The following is a 23104-nucleotide window of genomic DNA, read 5'->3' on the forward strand; positions in this document are numbered from 1 at the left end:
TGTAAACATTGGATGACTGAACAGTGGAAAAAATGTTGTGTGGAGTGATGAATCACAGTACTAAATGTGGCGATCCAATGGCAGGATGTGGGTATGGCGAATGCCTGGTCAATGTCATCTGCCAGTGTGTGTAGTGCCAAGAGTAAATTTCGGAGGTGGAGGTATTATGGTGTGGTCATGTTTTTCATGGAGGGGGCTCGCACCCCTTGTTGTTTTGCATTGCCCTAACACACCACAGGCCTACATTGACGTTTCAAGCACCTTCTTGCTTCCTACTGTTGAAGAGTAATTCAGGGATGGCAACTGCGTCTTTCAACATGATCAAGCACCTGGTCATAATGCACAGTCTGTGGCGGAGTGGTTGTACGACAGTAACATCCCTGTAATGGACTGGACTGCACAGAGTTCTGAACTGAATCCTATAGGACAATAGAACACCTTTGGGATGTTTTGACATGCTGACTATGTGCCAGGTCTCACCGACTGACATCGGTACCTCTCCTCAGTGCAGCTCTCTGTGAAAAATGGGCTGCCATTCCCCAAGAAAGCTTCCAGCACCTGATTGAATGTATGAATGTGAGAGTGGAAGCTGTCATCAAGGCTAAGGGTGGGCCAACATCATATTGAATTCCAGTATTACCAGTGGAGGGCACCACGAACCTATAAGCCACCTACGACCTAGCAAAATTCTTGGCATCTTTGCTCAAACCATTGATAGGCAATTGTGCACATCACATAAGGAATTCTAATGATTTTATCTGCCGACTTCAGTCAAAAAATGGTTCAAATGGCTCTGAGCACTATGGGACTTAACATCTATGGTCATCAGTCCCCTAGAACTTAGAACTACTTAAACCTAACTAACCTAAGGACATCACACGACACCCAGTCATCATGAGGCAGAGAAAATCCCTCTGCAGACGACTTCAGTCACTACATCTGCAAAGTAACGACTTATTGGTCAGTCTTGATGTGGTTTCTCTTTTCACAAAGCTGCCTCTTGTGGACTCACTACACTTCAGTGGCAATATGTATGGTGCAGACATTACAGCGTTGTTTGAGCATACTCTCTCCTCTACATATTTTATATTTTACAATGAATTTTACGAACAATCTGATGGTGTTGCCTTGGGGAGTCCTTTGTCTCCAATGGTGGCCAATCTTTTTATGGAAGATTTTGAGGAAAGAGCAGTCAACTCTGCCACATTTAAACTGACAGTATTTTGGCGATATGTTGATGACACTTTTATAGTGTGGCCTCATGGTTTGGACAGTCTCCAAGAATTTTTATGTCACATGAACTCATACATGAAAACATAAAGTTTACCATGGAGATAGAGAAAGATGGTTGATTGCTATTTTTAGACGTCTTGGTGAGACGTAAGAGTGATGGCACACTTGGTCACTCAGTGTACAGAAAGCCCACTCATACAGAGCTGTACCTGCAAGTTACTAGTTGCCACCATCCAGCACAAACAACGGGCATTCTTAAAACCTTAATCCACCGTGCCCCTACCATCTCTTACACCACAGTCTTCAAGCGGAAGAATGGATTTTCAACTAGGCAAGTGAACAGAGTAATGCAGATCTTCAAACAACAGAACAAGGAAGAGGAAGAGGCCTTCAGGTCGACTGCTTATCTACCATTTATTGGGAATATATCTTCACAGATAGGCAGAATATTGAGAAAGTATCAAGTGAGAGTCAACTTTCGTCCTCATTCCAAAATTTCATCACTGGTGGGATCCGTTAAAGATGACCTGGGCCTGCGTAAATCAGGTGTTTACAAGATTCCGTGTGAATGCGGCAAATCATATATAGGGAAAACAACACAAACTGTGCAGGAACACATTGTGGAACACCAATGGCATACTCGCCTTCTCCAACTCACCAAGTCCGCAATCGCCGAACATTGTATTTTCACAAACCACTCCATGAATTACGACGACCCAAAAATTTTGGCCCATACATCAAACTTTTGGAGCTCGATTATCAATGAATCTGTGGAAATCAGATTGTCTGACAACAAGACTCTCATCAATTGAGATAGGGGTTATCATCTAAACTCTGCTTGGAATCCTGTTATAGGGAAACTTCGTAGTCGATGTAGTTATCTGCATAAAGATGAAAATCTACCTGATATCGATATGCCAAGCTTTCATCATGGAGGGCGCGAGGCACAGTGCACGGAGTTGTTATGAATGTGCACGCTGAGCAGCGCATGCACAATGTTACCTCAGCATGGCTTTAAATAGCAGAGCTCAGCACGTACTTTATTCTTAAAGGATCTCTTTGGCTTTATTTGAAAATGTGTTAGCAAAGCCAGCCCTTGATTATTTCCAAAGTAATTAACAGTTTTGTCAAAAGTATTGTTTGCAGAAGGATATCTGTTAATTTCATTATTTAAACAAATAATTCAGGCTACCTCTTGTAGTAGAAGAAACTGTTAAAAAGAACGAATTTTTCATTGTATTCAGTTAATACAATGAGTTAAATTTCAATTGTAATTTCTGTAAATTAAACATCGAACAATGTATAGTTTGAGTGCCTATTATTGTGAGGATATGTAAGGGCCCAATTTTTGGTCCGAAGACAGTCAGTCCATGGCCAAGTCTCAGACAAGAAACCTGTGTTGATTAGAACAACAACAATGCATCAACATAAATGTGGAATAAGTGGTACACCAATAGGTCATGTGTTAAAGCAATGACGGTGTCTGTTAAATTTATGTGAAAGACTGTGAACTGTGTGGTTAGGTTGTTACCGCTCATCGATGTTCAACAGAAATGTGTGTGGAGGATTGCCTGGAAACTATCAACGAGGCTTATTGAAAGTTAAAGAATAGTGCACTGGCCATGTAACTGTGTATTATTGGGGGGTTGTGAACAGTGAAAGTAAAGAATTGTGAAATGCAACTGTGCACCTGTTGGCTACATTATTTACAGTAGTCAGTGACCAAATTACAAACCCCATTTTTCAGCCAGTGTAGCAATGTAGTATGTCAACACTGAGGACAATCAACGAAGAAATAAAGCAGGCGAATGTCACAACCTCAGCAGCTATCCACATTTGCGTTTGTTTGGCATGAACTAAGGGGATGTGTATCTTGTTTTACTTGGTAATAGTTGCTCATCTCTGGTTAATTTTCTCTAGGGCATTAAGTATGATACTGTTTTGTGTAAACTTTCACAAAACTTCTGGTACAAGAACAAATTTGTTAACTGTCAAGTGATCAACATGGGTTGAGTTTCCAACAAAATGGAGAAATCTGTGAATCTCCTGAAATCTCTCAGTTGGCATAACATGGAGGATGAAAGTACACCCCTGAGAATATGATCAAAGTTCATTCTCATGTATACCTTTTGTATAATTGACACCCAGAGCATATACGATGGCTATAACCTTTTCCAGTACCTAAAGTTACACGGTCCAATAATTGGTTTTAGTACTTTTTGAGCATTTGATTCTATGTGTTTCATCATAAGAAGTACAACTGCTTCATCAAAAATAAGATGGAAAGCACTGATGACAGCATCGTCTTCTTGTTGGCAAGTGTACTTAGTAGGTTCTCCTCACTTCTTACGCGTGTTCGTGGCTGACCTTCGTCCAAAGATGAAAAATCTGCAATCTCCCACTTAGTTCCATCTCTAGTGATGATATTTGTAGAAGCATTCCACTGGGACTGCTGTGTGAGGTGAGGACTGATGTACACTGCTTGAAACAATTAGGGGATCAGGTGAGACATCTTACATGATAGATATACGGTAATGTATTTTCTTTGGTTATCAGTTAATATTGTAATTTGTGTGTGATACAGTATGATATTTTGCTGTCTCAACTCTTTACTTGAAGTTTGCATGTTGTTTACATAGAGCGAGGCACCGTGGGGCTACCATAATAGTGAAACAGTCATTCTTGTGGTCATCTAATTTGGTGTGTGATCACCTTGGACGGCCAGTACAGTTGCACACCTGTGTGGCATGAACAGTATGAGGTTATCAATCAGGTGCTGGTATGACTGCAGTGCATCTGTCAAGTGCATGCCAGACATGCTCATTCGGGTTTAAGTCCAGTGAACAAGCTGGGCACTCCATTCATTCAATTCTCTCTGCTTCAACCATGTTGTCCACCAGTGCAGCTCTGTGGGGACGAGCGTTATCATCCAACAGAAGAAACCCATCTCCTGTGGTGCCAGTGTAGGGCACAACAAAAGGTCGAAGGATCTCGTCTCTATACCTCTGAGCAATCAAAGCGCCATTCTGAATGGCATAGAGCTCCGTACATCCACCAATACTGACTCCTGCCCACACCATTCATCCTCCACCATGATATGGTGATGTATCCTGCACATAAGCAGGATCGTTCCGAGTTGCACATTCTCTCCAGATGAGGGAATGACGATTGTCCAGGTTAACACAAAATCTTGACTCATCTGTGAACAGCACCTGGCACCATTCATTACAACTCCAATCCTAATGTTCGTCTGCCCAGTTTCTGGAGCTAAATGGTCTTGTGGTTTTAATTGGACACACACCATAGGCCTCCGTGCATAGAGGCCACATTCCTGAAGGTGATTCCGGACTGTTTATGTAGATATTGCGCATCCTGTTGCTGCCTGGAGGGTGTGTTGCAGCTGAATTGCATTCAGCCTCCTGTCTCGATGGGCTGTTAACTGGATATAGTGGTCATCTCTTGCAGATGTAACCCATGGATGACCTTGGCCTCACCTTCTTTCAGACTCTCCAATAGCTGCAGCCACCTCCCTCTATGTCTGTCCCACTCCAACCATCCTGTGGCTCTCCATGCCATAGCTTCATGTAAGTCATGTTGTTGTTGCATTGCACTACCTGCTCACTGCACTATCTGAACCCAACTGCTGGTGTAATTGTTTTGGTAGAGTAAACACAAGTCAACACCAATCCCCTTAGCAGCAACTTTCTGTTATTACCATTATCTCAGTGACCGTAATGTTATTGCCCCATTCTGTAAAACCGACAGAAAGACATTGAACAATTTTAGTTCATTCTGCTGGTGATAATACTTCAGAACCTGGATATCTCAACTGATCCCCTAATTGTTTTGACCAGGGTAGATCAGTATCTTAATCTCCATCCATTAATCTCTCCTTCTTCACGATGTCTTCATCTTCAGTTTCTGATTCAACACCTGACTTTTTCAACAGACGGTGTCTTAATTGACCCCTTCCATCATTCTGGGTGTGTTAAATGGGGAAAAAATGTAAATCCTAAGACATCATCATTAAAAAGAGAAGAAAATTACAAAAAAGTAATTTGATTTCATGAACTGAAGTAAAAATATTGGATATGATATTGAATAAAAAAGTATGATAGGTGTCATTTTGACCCCTTGCACTGTTCTAGTATTAAAGGTGAGAGAAGTGCAGTAACTTTCTGGATATTCATCTCCAAGTGACTACAACTTGGTTACATGGCTTTACAATATGCTGTCAATGATATACAGTAGCAAGATGCAACATTTAGCTACCCACTGCCTTTCCAACCAGCACTACACCGGGCACTGACATCACTCTCACAAACGAAGCACTTCTCAGTGATTGTTAGTAGAAATGCATTTTGCTTAAAAGTTCACTTAACAACTAAAATAATTACTCACTAATAAACTAAAAATAACTCCACTATATAAAAACAAGCCTACTGAAGTTATTTTGAATACTTACACAGGAGAACTGGACAGTAAATGCTGGGAGGATATAGTCTCTCTGTAAATTCGAAAGCGAGCAGAGCTTGTGGCAGATTAAGTCACCTTTCTAGAAGAGTGTTACAACAGCCATACAGTATAACTAAGAATTAAAAATCCCTTGCAGGAGTGTAGGAAAGTGTGCAGAGATTTGTGTAGAATCTGTCCATAGCCGAGTACATGTGGCGTGCACTTGGGGTTTTTTTTGGGTTAGAGGACCCTCCACATTGGCATCAGAGATGAACTGCCTGCCAAAACCGAAGATAAATAAGCCATAGCATTCTGAGAGAATGCTCGTCGTCAAAAATTGGATGTAGAAAAGATGAATGTTTTATTAGTGAACTGCAGGAGCATCCCAAGGATAGGTTCCATAATTAGTATCACTTCTTGAAAGTTACAAATCACAGATAGTGTTAGGGACAGATAGTTTGTTGAAACGGGAAGTGAACAGTAATTGTGGTGGTGTATTTATTGCAGTAAAGAATTCAATAATTTCTAGTGGGGTTACCACGGATTCCAAATGCGAATTAATCTTGATGAAGTTAAATGCCAGATGTTGGTGAAAAATTGTAAACAGATGCTTTTATAGACAGTCTGGAACAGGAGCTGTAGTGGTAGAGCGATTCAGTGAGAACTGGCAGGATGTTGTCAATAACTTATCTGATCATGCTGTTGTAATAGGAAGTGACTTCAGTTTGCCAGATATAGATGGGGATAGTCACACTGTCAAAACTGGTGCCAGAGACAGGAATTCATGTGACATTATTCAGAATGCCTTGTCTGAAAATTACTTTGAGCAGATAATCTGAGAACTAACTCACGAAGGTAACATCTGAGACCTCCGAACAACAGACAGACCTGAACTTATCAAATCAGTTAATGCAGGGGAAGGTATCAGTGATCATAAGACTGTGATAGAAAGTATGACTATGGTTTTTACAAGAAATATCAAGAAAGGTTGGAAAATAATTGTTGCTTGGCAAGAGTGCCTGGATACAGATTGCAGAGTGTCTGTGTAGTCAGCATTCTCTGTGTCTTTATTTTATGTATTTACGTTTTGACAATATCCATGCAATTTTAATTATCTACAAATGGATTAATAAATAAATAAATCAATGAAATATTCGGTGCTGAGAATGAAAATGTGGAGCACAAATGGAAAAATTCAACAGCATTGTTCAACAACATTAAAAGGTTCTTGGCAGTACATTGGTAGCAACAACTTCAATGGGATCATCCTTCTGTTGTTATGTTTCTTTCTTGTGAATGTACAATTTAGTTTTGAATAATGAAGGAACTGCACGACATTTGCTTAATTGACAACCTACTATTGGGTACATGACCCGTTTCAGAACAGTTACGGTTCCATCATCTGATATAAACTACAATATTAAAAATAATTCTGTTACACACATAAGGGAGGGGATCCTCAAGTCTAAAACATCACATAAGGAACTATGTGGCTAAAATTTCAGGTTTAAAGCAGAGAACAAGATGTTACTTGCAAATAAAATCACTTAATCATCTGAGGACACCCTCATCCCAGTGTTGTCATGGAACAAAGGGTTCTGTGTCAGAAGAGTAAAAGAGACCTAAAACAATAATAAAAAGTGTAAAAGGCAATAAAAATGGGGGGGGGGGGGGGGAGGCATGTGAAATTACTTAATTACTTACAAAACTTCCGTAACAGTTGTTCCCCCATCTGTGTGACCGGAAACACAAATGGGAAAAACTATGTGATAGTAAATATTAACCATGAGTGGTGAAGCTAAAATAAATAGCTGCACACAATCCATGAAATTGGTGAATTTTTTAAAGTGTAAAAGCAGGAATTAACAGCAGAAATGAGACAGAGCCATCACAACATTAAGAGAGAAGAGGACCTGAAGTGTTTCACATTGGCTTGGGCTACGTGGTGGTTTGTTATTCTTCACCTCATGCACCAAACACCTAAATAAGTTGCCACCTGAATACTCATTTTTATACACAATGAATGTTGCTTACTGAATATTCAGCCACTGTTAAATGTTATTAATCAGGGTCTAGCTAGTCTGTGCCCTGAATCTGTGTGGCTTGTTCCTCCACCATGGCTCAGACTTTGCCTCCTTACAGGCTGCAGATAAAGCTGTGGAAAATTATCTTCTCATTCACTCGCTTCATAAATAAGAAGTATGATTCAATTCACCTTCTTATATTATCTTCAAAATTACAGCTCAATACATGATAACGAGGACAGCTACCCACTCATATGATGTCTCTCTGTGTTATGTACATAGCAGATCTGATATTCAAATTGCTAATTAACAACTACAATACATTTATTATCTTCAGCATTTTGCAATCTTAGATTTATGGAGCTCTTTCCTCCGCACCACCTGCTCCGTGAAACTCCTATCTCTGACACAGCAGGTAGGGTCGTCTGACTGCTATCCACATCCATACAGTCACTGGACCGTTAACTCTCGTTTCAGCGCCTAAGAGTTAAAACACCTCCCAACAGCAGGATACTCACCACTTATAGACAATTCTGTCATGAAGATCTTTTCTCTGTATTTAAGGACACGGTACCTCTCATTCAAGGAATGGGACGTATCACTACAGATCTGTACATTTAAAAAATCAAGGAAAATTTCACATTATATGGGCACCTTAATCTGCAAGGATAATGTCATAATTAACTAAAATATTTCTATGATACAGGTCTGTTCATTCATTAATTGTATCAAAAGGATGGGGATAAAAACTTCTTAGATTTCAGTTTTTTCAGTGTCCAACATTTCTTTGCAATGTGTAAGACAATTAAGTTAATGCTAATGCGCTGCAGCTGATAATAGTTGTCAGTCAAATGCATTGTGAGAGCTGATGTGGAATTGGCCAGGTCTTCATATTCTTTAAATCTTGTATAAAATTTCTGCCTGTCTGGCTGGTGTATCTGCTCTTAACACAGCTGGCTTATATCGCACTTGATATGATACTGATAGGAGAAAGGATACCTTTTCGGTGACTTGACAGTTTTTTAATCTACTGCCCAAATGTTTTGGTATGAAAAATGTGGATTAAGCAACTGTCCTGATTTGGAAGCAGCTGCATAGCCATCTATGGCTGGGCTGCCCAGCCTTCCCTCCGGCATAAATCTTACATCGCACAGACAGCTTCCTCATCAGCTAAGAGTTCCTCAACACAGCCTTCACTCTCTCTGATCAGTTTATACACATAAAACCTATGGCTTGTAACCTTACAGAAGTTATCAGCATGAGAAATTCTGTACATAAATACTGTTTGTGACTTACTTTGTGAGTAATCAATTATTAACAGTCTACATTTAAATTCTTGTTTATGGACAGTTAATATGTGTGGAGACCTGGGTGCTAAGTTTGATACTGAAATTGGTTTATAAGTATCTTGACACTTTCAGGACTTGTTAAGTGTAGCTGCTTATCAGTGTTATGCGAATTGTGTATGAAGTAGATACAAGAAACTGACCATATAATAGAGTACATTAGATACCAACATTATTCTTAGAGTTTCTACCCCACAGTAAAAGAAAACCCAGAGGATTTAAGCACAAAATATTTACAATATAAGGAAAAGATAGATTGCTACTCACCACAAAGATGACCGGAATGTTGTTCCTAGCTGCCAAAGATGGCGATCATGTATGCATGCTTGTGTGTTTCTTTTTCTCAAGAAGGCTTTGGCTGAAAGCTAGTGTGTAACTGTATTTTTGTTGTAGCTAACTGCAACTCTGTGTGTCATCTTTTCAGTGAGTAGCAGTCTATCTTTTCATTATACTGCTGATATTCCAACCTGGAGTTTCCATTGTTTGTATAAAATATTTAAATGACTATTGAGGCAGTGAACAGTGTACATGTACATAAAGAAGAACTGGAACATTTTTGCTTGGCATATGATGTTTGTTCTTCATCAGAACACATACACACGTTCTGCCAGAACTTTCCATATCATATAATTGGCAGAGTATAACTTTAGTTTTTATTTTTTTGGCAGATTATGAAGGTTCTCATTGATGCAGGAGCTGATGTTAATGCTGTGGATGCTGATGGTAGAACTCCCATCTTCATGAAATGTAGGAGTACTCACAATGAGGTAAGTAGTTTACTGATTGTCATGTTGATTTTTGTATCTGCATTTGTTGATGGTACATTATGTTCATGGGGTTTCATTAAAATAACTGATGTAATTATTAATTATAAACTTCTTCTCCTGTTTTAATTTCTTCTCCAACTTTTTAACTTAATTGCAATTGTTGACAGCAATTTGTATTGTTGTTCAAAAATTTTAACACATTATTAAAAAGAAAATAAGGTTCCTCTGTAATGGATATAGAACTCTGAACTTGTGATAGACAGATTTGCACTTGAGTGCTGCATTATTCATCACTAATTTGGAATTCTTGAAATTCTTGGTTTAAGTTACTCTACATGTTAACAGTGTTAACACTATTACACTAAATGTTGCAACATATCCACTGCCACGCACTTCATAGTGGTGTTCAGGATAGGTGCAGATATTGATGTATGAGGGGTACCCAAAAGAATCCGAACTTTTTTTAAACTTATTTATTCACATTTTAAGCACAAACCTTCAGTCCCATTCAAAGTACTTTCCACTTGCACTAATACACATGGCTAATTTTTTTTTTTTCAAAACATTGTTTAAATTCATCTTTTGTGATGCTTGACAGTGCCTCCAATGTTTTCTTCTTCACTTCAGCAACATCGGAAAGATGCTTTCTTTTCAAGTCTCTTTTCATTCTAGAAACCAGTAATGCCATTGTGTTCACAAAACTGTTCAAAATCATGTGAAGTGAACTGTGGCCCATTGTCCAACACAAGTACTTCTGGCAAACCTTTGATGCAAAATATGGAGGACAATGCTTGAATGGTGCTATGTGATGATGTAGAGTTCATAGGCACTGCAAATGGAACCTTGCTAAAAGAGTCTGTCACTATGAGCCAACGAGTGTTCCAAAATAGTTGTGCAAAGTCTATGTGCACTTGTTGCCATGGTGTTTGAGTCATAGGCCAAGCTGAGAATGTTTGTGGTGGAGCGGATTGGTTCTCTGCGTATGGGCAACACTGTGGTGTCATCTGTTCTATGTGGGCATCCTTGCCCTGCCAAGTACAGTGCTGGTGCACTAACTGTTTAGTGCGAATAATTCTTCAATGTCATTGGTGAAGCAATTGCAACACATACTTTTCCAACAATTTGGGAGTAAGCACAGGGGATTGTCCACTGTCATTTTGAGCTAGAATCACACCCTGTTGAACTGAAAGGCTATGTCAACGTGCAAAATGTTGGTGCACAACTGAGTTCTGGATACTGTTCAGTGAATGAGGCCAAGACATGCAAAGGTAATGCAACAAAATCTTGAGGTCTGGGTCTGCTTCCGTGGTCTGTGCAATGTTTCTGTAGTGCCAGGGAAAAGATTCCAGCAATTCAGAGTCCTGCACATTGATTTGGCAACAAGATCTGGCAGATGGATCAAAATCAGAGTCTGGGCCAATCGAAAGGCAAGATAGGGCCTCTGCATTGCCTTGCTTTACCATAGGTCTGTACACAATTTCATACTCATAGTGTGAAAGCAACAAAGCCCAGTGTTGCAAATTTTGGCCAGTGCATATAGGAACCAGCTTTGACGGATGAAGCAAGGACTGCAAAGCCTTGTGATATGTCTCTAAATAGAACTTGGGACGATACAGATAATGATGGAATTTTGTTGCAACATACACAATAATGAGTGCCTCTTTTTCTGTTCGAGAATAAGTGCAGTGAGTTTGAGTTAACAACTTTGAGGCAAAAGCAGTAGGTTTGTCTTGTGCACCCATTCTGTGCAAAAGCACAGCGCTGATTCTATAGGAAGAAGTGTCAACTTGCAAAACTCTCGGCAGGGTCAAAATGTACTAATCATCTGTCACTAAGCAAGGAATTTTTGAGTTTCTGAAATGTGTCTTGACAGTCTTTAGTCCACACAAAAGGTACGTTTTTGTGACACAAGCTTTGCAATTGACCTGCCATATGAGTGGCTTTTGGTATGAACCGAATGTAGTATGTCATCTTGCCTAGTACTGATTGCAGTTCAGACATATTGCAAGGAACAGTCAGGCCACAGATTGCAAGCAAATGAGATTAGAGGGGGTGCACACCCTGACTGTTTATCACATGACGAAAGTACTGTAGTTCAGTTTGAAAAAAGTCACACTTTTTGAGATGACACTTGAGTTCCGCTTCTGACAGTACTCGAAAATGAGTTTGCAAATTGGCAATGTGTTCCTCTTGTGTATGACATGATATGAGAATATTGTCAAGGTAGTTTGAACAAAATGCCACTTGTGCAGTCAGCTGTTCCAAGTAACAGTGCGGAAGCACTGTCAAAGGGCAAACACAAATACTTGAAAAGACCTAAGTGTGTATTTACGACATTACTTTCTGTGATTCTTCATCTAATGGAATTTACAAGTGGTTATCATGCAAATCTATCTTAGAAAGGTAACATCCTGCACTAAGTCTGTCCGTTGACTAGCTTGAATGGAAGAAATTACACCAATACCTTGCAATTCTTTCAATTCACTGGCTACTTTTCTCTTAAAGCAGTGGGAATGGGTTGGGCTCGGAAACACTTAACATGTGTTATGAAGTTATTTACTTTTCCCATTCCTTCTGAAAGTAGTTCAGGAAATTCTTTAAGCATGCTAGCGACACTGTTATTTGGATCACAAGCCCATATGGGAAGTACATTGTCTTGGATGCTAGAGCCAAATAAATCAAAGGCATCTAGCGAAGATGTTCTCACTGTCTCTTGATTTCAACACAGTAAAATTCACTGTCCTGGTATGAGATTTGTAAGTGGCAGGCAAACTACACTGTCAAAGCACTGGAATTTCCTGTCTATTGTAAGCACTGAGGCGCTTGTTATATTTAGAAAGGCACGGTGAGCCTAACTGTTTGTACGTGGCATGATTAAGTAAAGTTACTGAGGTATCTTTGTCTATGTGAAAGCTCACACAACAGCCTGCAATGCATAACAAGTTAAACTGTGTGTTAGAACATTGTTGCACAGCAATAGAGCAAGAAAGAGGCACAACCTTAATCTTAGTTTTGTCAGAACCTGTTGTATGTTTGGAAAACACAGCCTTCACTATATGTGCACAAGACTGTTTCTTCTGGGAGTGAACATGGCCTTCTTTTCCACATGTGTAACATGTTGCAATCCTGTCTTGCCCTAGGGGCAAGACTTCACTATGTTCACAGATCTGTTTACCTGTGGTCATGAGCAAGGGGTGACTCGACCTGACAAATTGGAGCCTGGTCAAACTTATTAGGCTATGGCACCTGAATCATATTGCTGTAATATTTGCAACACTTGAGGAAGTGATGGATCAGAGTACTTTAAGATCTTTTCCCGTATTTTACTATCTGGGACATTGAATGTTATAGCATTCCAAATCATTAAGTCACTGTAAAAGTTGCCACAACTACACTTAAATTTACACTTCCTAGTCATGCCCGTTAGTTCTGTGTATCACTGACAGTATTTCTGTTCTGGCAGCCAAAAAACTTATATCTGGCTGCAGCTACTTGAACTTGCTGGTCATAGTACTGAGTTAATGCTCTGATTACTTTGTCATAAGTGACTTCATCAGGAGACACAGTTGGGAATAGTTTTTGTGTTAACCTGAGCACTGGGGACCCTGCAATCGAAATAAAGTGTTGTAGCTTCACAGTATCTTGAACTTGATGAACTGCACAATGAGCTTGAAACTATGTCAGGTATTTGAGCCATTCCTCTTCTGTGTTGTTAAATTGCTGGAATGGTGGTATGCTGGTCAGTGGCATTTTTTGGGCTTATCGGTCGGCTGGCCGGGCTGTGTGGCCGATGCTGATTGTGCAGCCAGAAATTGTACTATCATTAGTAAGGCAGCAATTTGTTGGTTCTGAAACTGAGAAGCTTGTGTTAGACCCACTGGCTGACTGCAGCTGATGTGCAGGGGCAGGGAGTAGAGTGGAGGGGGTAGGGTAGCCATGGTTTACACAAATATGATATAGCAAAAAAGCAAGCAAAGCCCCTGAAAAGAGAAATTTGATTAGTTCTATGACTCTCCTCCTGGAATAAATGCAAGAACACTACAAGAAATTAGCAATGAACCCCTGCAAGCTAAGTAACAAGAGAAGCAAGCAAACTCTTCTTCTGAATCATACTTGTCACCATCTTTTATGTTGTTTCGTTGTCTGTGAATGCTTGTACCAAGGGAGCAAGGAGAGGATGTTGTTTCATGGCCAGTATCCTCTTTCTATAACACAAACTGTACGCATATATTAACTGGATTCTTTATTCTTAAGAATAAGAAATCTATTTAACTTAAGATATTCATTGTGGCACAAGCTCTCTATAATAGTCCTCATTAGCCTCACTGCTGTTGAGGTTCAATGTTCACTATGAACACTGTTCTGATTGCTTTGTGCTGCTTGTCTCTGAACTAGTGGCAGAGCTAACTGCTACTGCGACTCCCACTAGGCTGCGACTGAGGACAGAATGGAACTCACTTGCTGCACCGGTCTACAATAGATTGGCCCTCCAGTCTGTGGCAGCAATCTAAATACTGGCAGCAGAGAGGGCATTGGCAGTGCGTTTCCTGCAAGTCTGCTGTTGGCCTCTATCGACCTTCTTGCAACCTCTATGCCACATTAAGTATCTTCTAAGATTTCTTTGTCAGAATAAAGAAAAAAAGGAAATTTGAAACAGTGCAAAAGCTCATGATTCATCCCTATTTCTTCTAAAATTTCTTCATCAGAATAAAGAAGAGAAGGAAATCTGAAACAGTGCAAAAGCTCATGATTCATTCCTATTTCCAAATTTGTGTTTGTTAGTAAAGCTCCCATTGCATCTATTTTGGCAGTTCTGGGTAAGTTCTGTTCTGAATCCTAAAAATCTCTACTCCAGTAGTGTGATCAATACAAATAAGTATTGTAACCTGATTTTTGCTTTGATGATGTGTGGGTAGCCTAGAATAGCCTAAAAATTATCATATGCATCTTACTGTTACATACATTTTCATTTTTTGTGACATGTTTGTCATTATCTCTTCAGTGAAAATACAGGTTGTTCCACTCAAACCCCCCTGATTTCAAGGACCCAGGAGAGAAAAACCACAGTAGATACAACAATGAAAAAATGCACCACATTCTAGAGAATCTCAAAGAATTTATATTCCCACTTCAGAAGTGCCAAGCATTGTCACCAGAGTGCAGCATGGTTGCATGAAGTGAAAATGGTGACTCCACAGCAGCGCGTGCAAACACTAGTGTGGTTTGCAGAAACAGAATTGCCGATTGCTGTGCGAAGAAATTATCATTGTGTGTACAAATGTGATCCATTTGATGTGAAAACAATTAAGGAATGGTATAGGAAGATTCCAGCAACAGGAAGTGTTCAGAAACATTCTGGTGATGCACATTACAGAGTTTCAAAAGAGACAGTGGAGGACATCGAACAAACATTTCTCAGAAGCCCAAGTAAGTCAATTAGTCAAGCATCTAGGCAACTTGATGTACCTCGATCAATACTGCATCATGTAGTTCACCAGCATCTCCGTATGTGTGCTTACAAAGTGCAAATTCTGCAACATCCGACGTCAAATGACAAACCACACCAATAACATTTTGCTATGGATATGCTGCAGCGTATTGATATAGATGCCAGCTTCCTGCAAAGATGTTGATTGTCAGATGAGGCAACTTTTCATCTATCAGGAAAGGTTTTATAGGTATAATGTTCAGATTTGGGGTTCACAAAATCTGCACATTGTCATTGAACATGTTCTTGATAGCCTTAAACTAAATATCTGGTGTGGGCTAATGCACGACAGGATTGTTGGACTGTTCTTCTTTGTGGAACAAACAGTGTGTAGGTCAGTGTATCTGGACATGTTGGAGCAATTTGTATACCCTCAGATGCAAGATTTGCAACCCAACATCATTTTTCAACAAGATGGAGCTCCACAGCATTGGTCAACGGCTGTCCACAAGTTCCCAGATAGGAAATTTCCCAATCGTTGGATCAGATGCAAAGGACCCATTGCCTGGCACGACGTTCACCCAAAATTATGCTATTTTATTTCTTCATGTGGGGATTTGTGGAGGACCACATGTATGCGACCAAAGTGGGCGATATTCCTACATTGCGACATCTTATCACTAATGCGTTTGCAACAATAACAGAGGAAATGTTACAAATAATTTGGAAAGAAGGTGAATATAGACTCAATGTTCTTCATGCTACAAATAGTTCACATGTAGAGGTGTATTGATGATAAATAAATATGTTAGAACTTCAAGTTCAACACATATATTTCGGAACGACACAACAACACATATAAGTCACAGAGCAAGTTGACAAGTAAGACATGTGTACACGTTAGCATTTGAATGAGCACTGAGTCCCAGTCTAGCGGCCACTGCTCAGCTGGCCGCCTAGGTGGCGCAGCTGCTGCATGGCTGGCAGACAGCGCCGCACGTAGAGGACGCGCGTAATTGCGCGGCGGCACTTTGAATGATCGGCGAGTCACAACACTTTTCCCCCCTTTGAAATTGTTGTGCTGCTCTTGATGGAGGTGTCCTGGAGATGGCCAACGTCCATAGGCATCGTTTGACTCGCCGTAAAGTCTCGAGGAGGAGGCTTCCCGTATGGACGGAAGTGTCCCCGATGACAACGGGTCGAGATGACAGGAGACGTAGGGGTCGAATTTGCTGGGGCCCCATGCACCAATCTGCCAGTTGCGGCAAGTCCAGTTGATATGACAGGAGACATGGGCGATGTATCGGCGTCCATTGGAGGAGGAGGCGAGTAGATTTGCTCTGACAAGGGATGGTCCTCCGGTTCCTACATGGGCACGTCTCCTGGTGGCGTCCGTTCTGGTGCTGGCATCGCGATGACGGTGAGAGGGCTGCGTTGTGAGTATTGAGAGATGCCAAGATCCTGAGCATCAAGTAGCGTCAAAGGTGGTGTGGCGGCATTCGGAACAGGCGTTGGTGGCACCCGAGGCTGAAGCTGGTCCGAATGATGCACTGCAACACCTGTGTCCAACTGGATTTCATACAGGCATCTGCCACGGTGTCTTAAGATGCGGCCCGGGCTCCATTTTGGCCACCTGCCATGTCCCCGTACCCAGACGAGGTCGTTGGCGGTGAACCGACCAAGTGAAGGCACCCACGGCCGTGAGGTGGGAGGCTGCCGAAGATGAAGTAGCGTGCGGGGCTGTCGGCCATGTAAGAGCTCAGGGGGGTGTGGTCGCCCATGGGGGTGAAATGGTAAGACGCCAGAAACTGGAGAAGCTCATCATCAGCAGCAGAAGAAGTCAGAAGTTTCCGCATCTGATCCTTAAATGTGCGACCAGCCGTTCAGCCTCACCATTGGATTGTGGATGGAACGGCGGGGCCGTGACATGCGTAACACCGTGACGAGCACAAAAATCCACAAATTCGGAAGAGGCAAATTGCGGACCTTTATCAGTAACAAGAGTAGAGGGGAGGCCTTCCAAAGAAAAAAATGCGGGCAAGAGCACTGGTGGTTGCCGCGGTGGTAGGTGACGTGCAACGGACAATGAAAGGAAAGTTCGAGTAGGCGTTAATTAAGAGGAGTCAATAAGTACCTAAAATGGGTCCCGCAAAGTCAGCATGAATGCGCTCCCAGGGCTTCTCAGGTGAAGGCCACGGTGACAAAGATGACTTCGAGGCAGTGGCCTGTGATGCATAAGGGCCGCAGGCAGCGACCATGTGTGCTATTTCAGAGTCGATGCCAGGCCAGTACACATGACGGCACACCAGAGATTTTGTGCGAGACACACCCCAGTGCCCTTGGTGAAGGAGGCACAAGACTGAAGCACGCAAAGACACAGGTATGACAACACGCGGCGAAGCATTTTCAGTGGAGAGGAGGATAACACCATCCCTAGCCGTGAGGCGGTAGCGCAAAGTGTAGTAGTACCGCAACGGATCAGAAGTCTTAGTGGATGGGCGATCTGGCCAACCCTTCTGAATACAGCGTAAAACCCGGGAGAGGGTAGGGTCAGAACCCGTAGCAGCCGCCAACCTGTCCCCAGTGATGGGGAACCCATCCACAACCCGCTGCTCGGCAACATCCAGGTGGAAACACAAAAGTTCGTCCCTATCAAATGCCTGATCAGGACCCATGGGAAGGCGAGAGAGAGCATCAGCATTCGGATGTTGAGCCGTTGGCTGGAAATGAATCTCATAATTGAAACGGGACAAGTAAAGAGCCCAATGCTGGAGGCAGTGTGCAGCCTTGTCAGGAAGTGACGTTGATGGATGAAACAAGGAAACAAGTGGTTTGTGATCCGTAACAAGATGAAATTTTGAGCCATAGAGAAAAACACCAAACTTATGAAGAGCATAAATGATGGCCAAAGCTTCTTTCTCAATTTGAGAATACTTTTGTTGGGCATCCGTGAGCGTTTTGGAGGCATAAGCAATGGGTTGTTCCGAACCGTCAGAAAAATGGTGCGCAAGGACTGCACCGACCCCGTATTGAGAGGCATCTGTGGCAAGAACAATATGTTGGCCAGGTCGATAAGTAGCCAGGCACGGGGCCTGTTTCAGCATAGTCTTCAACTTCTGGATAGCCGCTTCACATGACGTGGACCAGTGAAAAGGCACGTTTTTATGCAACAGGTGATGCAACGGCTGAGCCACCGAAGCCGCAGACGGTAAAAACTTATGATAGTATGCTATTTTCCCCAAGAAGGCCTGCAGTTCCTTAACAGATGTAGGGCGAGGAAGGGCATGGATCGCAGCGACAGTTTGTTGAAATGGACGAATACCATCCCGAGAGAGTTGAAACCCCAAGTACGTGATAGATGCCTGAAAAAATTGTGATTTCTGAAGATTACACTTAAGACCGGCAGTCTGTAAGACATGAAAAAGTGTGTGGAGATTTTGAAGATGTTCAGTGGTGGAGCCAGTGACAACAATGTCGTCCATGTAATTGATACACCCAGGGACAGGGAACAATAATTGTTCCAAGAATCGCTGAAAGAGCAGGGGCGCTAGCAACCCCGAATGGCAAGCGTTGGTATTGATAGAGACCGAAAGGCGTGTTAAGGACTAGAAACTGCCGGGAAGCTGTGTTGAGAAGAAGTTGATGATAAGCTTCTGACAGGTCAATTTTAGGAAAATACTGGCCTCCAGCAAGTTTAGTGAACAGTTCTTCAGGACAGGGCATAGGGTAAGTGTCGATGAGGCATTGAGCATTTACAGTGGCTTTGAAATCGGTACAGAGACGAATATCACCATTTGGCTTAGCAACTACGACGACAGGAGAGGACCACTCACTGGAAGTGTTAGGAAGCAAGACCCCTGAAGCAGTGAGACAATCCAACTCCCGTTTTACCCGATCACAAAGGGCCACAGAAATGGGCTGAGCCCGATGAGCGTGATATGAGCTTCAAAGTTGTTTGCACGGCCTAACCCAGGAGAAAAAAGGGACGAAAATGTCATCGACAAGGAATCCAGTTGAGCATAAGGAATAGCATCAGAGACAATATTGACAGAGTCATCTATGGAGAACCCAAAAATGCGAAAGGCATCGAAACCAAAAAGATTTTCTGCGTTGCTCTGGTCGACCACAAATATGGGAACAGTGCGAACGGCGGATTTGTAAGATACCTCAGCATTAAACTGTCCCAAGAGAGAAATCTTCTGTTTATTGTACGTCCGTAATTGCCGAGTGACAGGGAACAGGAGTGGAGAAGCCAGCTGAAGATAAGTCTGAGAATTAATTATAGTGGCAGCAGAACCGGTATCCACTTGCATGCGAACATCTTGACCAAGGATTTGGACAGTGAGGAATAACTTCCCTGAAAGGGAAGAAGTGCAATTGACAGACAACACAGAATCAGAATCAGCTTCATGTTCATGAACATCATCTATGCGGTCGGATTTGCAAACGGAAGACACATGACCTTTCTTTTTGCAATTGTGACACACAGCCCATCGTTGGGGACAATCCTCGCATGAATGTTTCGTAAAACACCACTGACATGAAGGAAGTTGCCGGGGGTTTTGCTGCAGTTTCTTAGCGGGTTGTTTATGGCTAGGCTGAGGCTGCGCGTGGGAGCGCACTGCGGCCACGTCGGCCGGTGGGGACGCGCAGCACACATCATCAACAGTGCACAGAGGTTGTATTTCCCCAACATCACCCCATGCCTCTATTTGCGCCCCAGCGGCACGAGAAATTTCAAAAGACTGCGCAATGGAGAGAACTTCATCTAGAGTCGGATTCGCCAACTGAAGGACACGTTGCCGAACTTCCTTGTCGTGCGCCGACCGGATAATAGCATCCCATACCACGGTATCAGCATAGGATTCTTTGTGAACGTCAGTAACAAATTGACACTTTTGACTGAGGCCATGAAGTTCAGCAGCCCAAGTGCGATAGGATTGATTTGGTTGTTTTTGATAACGATAAAAGGCAACATGAGAGGCTACCACATGCGTTTGCTTTTGAAAATAGACAGACAGAGTGAGCACATTTCAGCAAAGGACAAAGATGCAGGATCCTTCAAAGGAGCCAATTGTGACAACAACTGATACATTTGAGGTGAAATCCAGGAAAGGAACAGAGACTTACATTGTTGTTCGTCCGTGACATGAAATGCCAAGAAGTGCTGTCGAAGACGTTTTTCATAATCAGACCAGTCTTCTGCTGTCTCGTCGTAAGGAGGAAAAGGAGGTATAGCCAACGACGAGAAACACCCCGCATTTGACGCCGCGATGAAATCACGAATCGCTGCTGTGAGGAGCGTTTGATTTTGCAATAGTTGCTCGACAGTAGCCATGGAACCCTGTGAGTCAACGGTGAAAAGGAAAAATCCCATCCTCGTCGCCAGTTGTTAGAACTTCAAGTTTAACACATATATTTCGGAATGACACAACAACACATATAAGTCACAGAGCAATTTGACAAGTAAGACATGCGTACATGTTAGCATTCGAATGAGCACTGAGTCCCAGTCTAGCGGCCGCTGCTCGGCTGGCCGCTTAGGTGGCGCAGCTGCTGCATGGCTGGCAGACAGCACCGCACGTAGAGGATGCGCGTAATTGCGCAGCGGCACTTTGAATGATCGGCGAGTCGCAACAAAATAAAACTCTTTGAAATGCTCTACAATTTTTTTTTCCACGTGGGTCTTTGAAATTAGGGAGGTTTGAGTGGGACATCCTGTATATTTAAGATATTTTGGCATATCCTACAGCAATCTGTGGAAGAAATATTTTTTGTAAATATGTAAATTTGTAAATATGTATTATTGTTTTATATCTGAAAACAAAGATGATGTGACTTACCATACAAAAGCGCTGGCAGGTCGATAGACACACAAACAAACAAAATCATACACACTGTTTTTGTTTGTTTGTGTGTCTATCGACCTGCCAGCGTTTTCGTATGGTAAGTCACATCATCTTTATTTTTAGATATATTTTTCCTGCGTGGAATGTTTCCCTCTATTATATTCATATCATTAATTTGAACCCAACAATTACGTTTGTATTAGTGTTTTGTGACATATTCTACGTCCTTGAAGATCTCCTCGCTATAGACCTATAGAACATAAAAATGCATCTGCTGTAATCTGTTACCTCAATAAATACTCATATGCAATTATGTTTCACAAGTTTCTGACATTAATTGATATCATCTTCTGAAATAGTGTTTTCTGTTTTTGTAGGTTCCAAAGTTGCTGATTGAGGCTGGGGCAGATTTGACTGTTAGAGATAAAAATGGAAAGTCAGTCTTACATGTGGCATTTGAAAACCATAATAGGATACTCATTTATCTTCTTATAAGAGAACACGCATTTCTACTGGACAGTGGTAATGTGGATAAAAATGGGAAAACCATCTTACATAAAGCATTTGAGATTGCTGATACCTATTTCGTTGACCTTATATTACAAAAGAACAAGGCATTAGCAGAATGTGGTAAAACAGGTAGCAGTTTTCTACATTGTGCTACTAAAAAAGTTATCAGTAATCAATATTATGGTAACGAAGATATGTCCAATAGCATTAGCATTGTGAGATACATACTTGAAAAGAATCTGGTCCCAGTAGATCACCAGGATGAGCAAGGACAGACAGCTCTACAATTGGCAGTTCATAGAAATGATTATTGTGTGTGGATTCTATTGAAAGCAGGAGCAAATCCTCGTGTAAAAGACAACCAAGGGAAGGAACCTTTGCATATCACAGCCAGCCATGGGAATGCGATGGTAAGAATGAAGTATAGGTATTATTATAAAGCACAGTGACAAATTATGTGGTACAATCAGCTGTAGTTAGGTAGTGCAAAAATCAGTAGGCCTATTCAGAATAACATCACAAAACACATTTCATTTTGGAAATGGAAGTATGTCTATAAAAACCATAAATAGAGAGGGCAATAACATTACAGCTAACATGAACTGGTGGATCTTACTGTGAAGTTTAGGTTTTACATTTAGAATACCTCTCTTGTGTGTGTAATTATATTAGGAAAGTGTAATTATAACAAACATCTTAATTTCTTTGCATTTTAGTGCAGTCTATCTTTGTCACACTATTTTTGCTATTTTGATTGATTTTCTGGAACTTTTTTTAACCAACTTCATCATTTAGACAACACCATGCTACTGTTCTCATATTTGTTGAATATGGGAATTTATATATTTAGCGATCTCTCATAATTATGGAGGTCCTTGTGGAACCAGTCATAACAGAATTGGAAATAGCCTGGCTACAGATGGAAATACAGTGGTATGGGTGACCTAGACAAAATAGGAGCAACTACTGAGCACACAGATGCTGATTGTGTGTAGGTTCTGTGGTTTCATGACCAGCCCTGAGTTAATTATGTTGTTAAGGGCTGTGATGGCTTGGGCAGACAAAACCACATCAATCATATGCAGTGCAAAAGGAAGTCATGTGGAACCCAGCCGACTGGGTTATACAAGAAGATTTCCAATCTTCTTGTGTAACCCAGACAGCTGGGTTCCAAATGGTAAAAGGAACAGATCCAACTACATTGTTTTGGGGGTAGAAGGGCATAGAAAATGAAGTGGGACATTGCTGTGCAGATATTGAATTAGCAAATAATACAAAATTGCTCATGTGAACCCAGTCCTTTACTTGGAGAACTTGATAAGAATTGTTGTAATGTCTTTTAGAGGAACAGACTGTCCCATACATTGTCTATATAATTAGCAGTAGCAGTAGTAGTGGTAGTAGTAGAGTAGTAGTTTTATATAAAAACAAAGATGAGGTGACTTACCGAACAAAAGCACTGGCAGGTCGATAGACACACAAACAAACACAA

General features: G+C 41.6%; 1 protein-coding gene across 4 annotated transcripts in view; it reads left to right on the plus strand.

The window, feature by feature from the left end:
- LOC124779626 (serine/threonine-protein phosphatase 6 regulatory ankyrin repeat subunit C-like) overlaps positions 1-23104 on the plus strand; it is a 279597-nt gene that overhangs the window by 196058 nt on the left and 60435 nt on the right. For all 4 annotated transcript variants that reach the window (XM_047253722.1, XM_047253726.1, XM_047253723.1 and 1 more), the window contains 2 exons: positions 9727-9825; positions 21480-22022. In XM_047253722.1, coding sequence (XP_047109678.1) covers positions 9727-9825; positions 21480-22022 — 642 coding nt within the window. The remainder of the gene's footprint in view (positions 1-9726; positions 9826-21479; positions 22023-23104) is intronic.

The sequence above is a fragment of the Schistocerca piceifrons genome, chromosome 1 (assembly GCF_021461385.2).
Source record: "Schistocerca piceifrons isolate TAMUIC-IGC-003096 chromosome 1, iqSchPice1.1, whole genome shotgun sequence".
NCBI classification, from domain to species: domain Eukaryota; kingdom Metazoa; phylum Arthropoda; class Insecta; order Orthoptera; family Acrididae; genus Schistocerca; species Schistocerca piceifrons.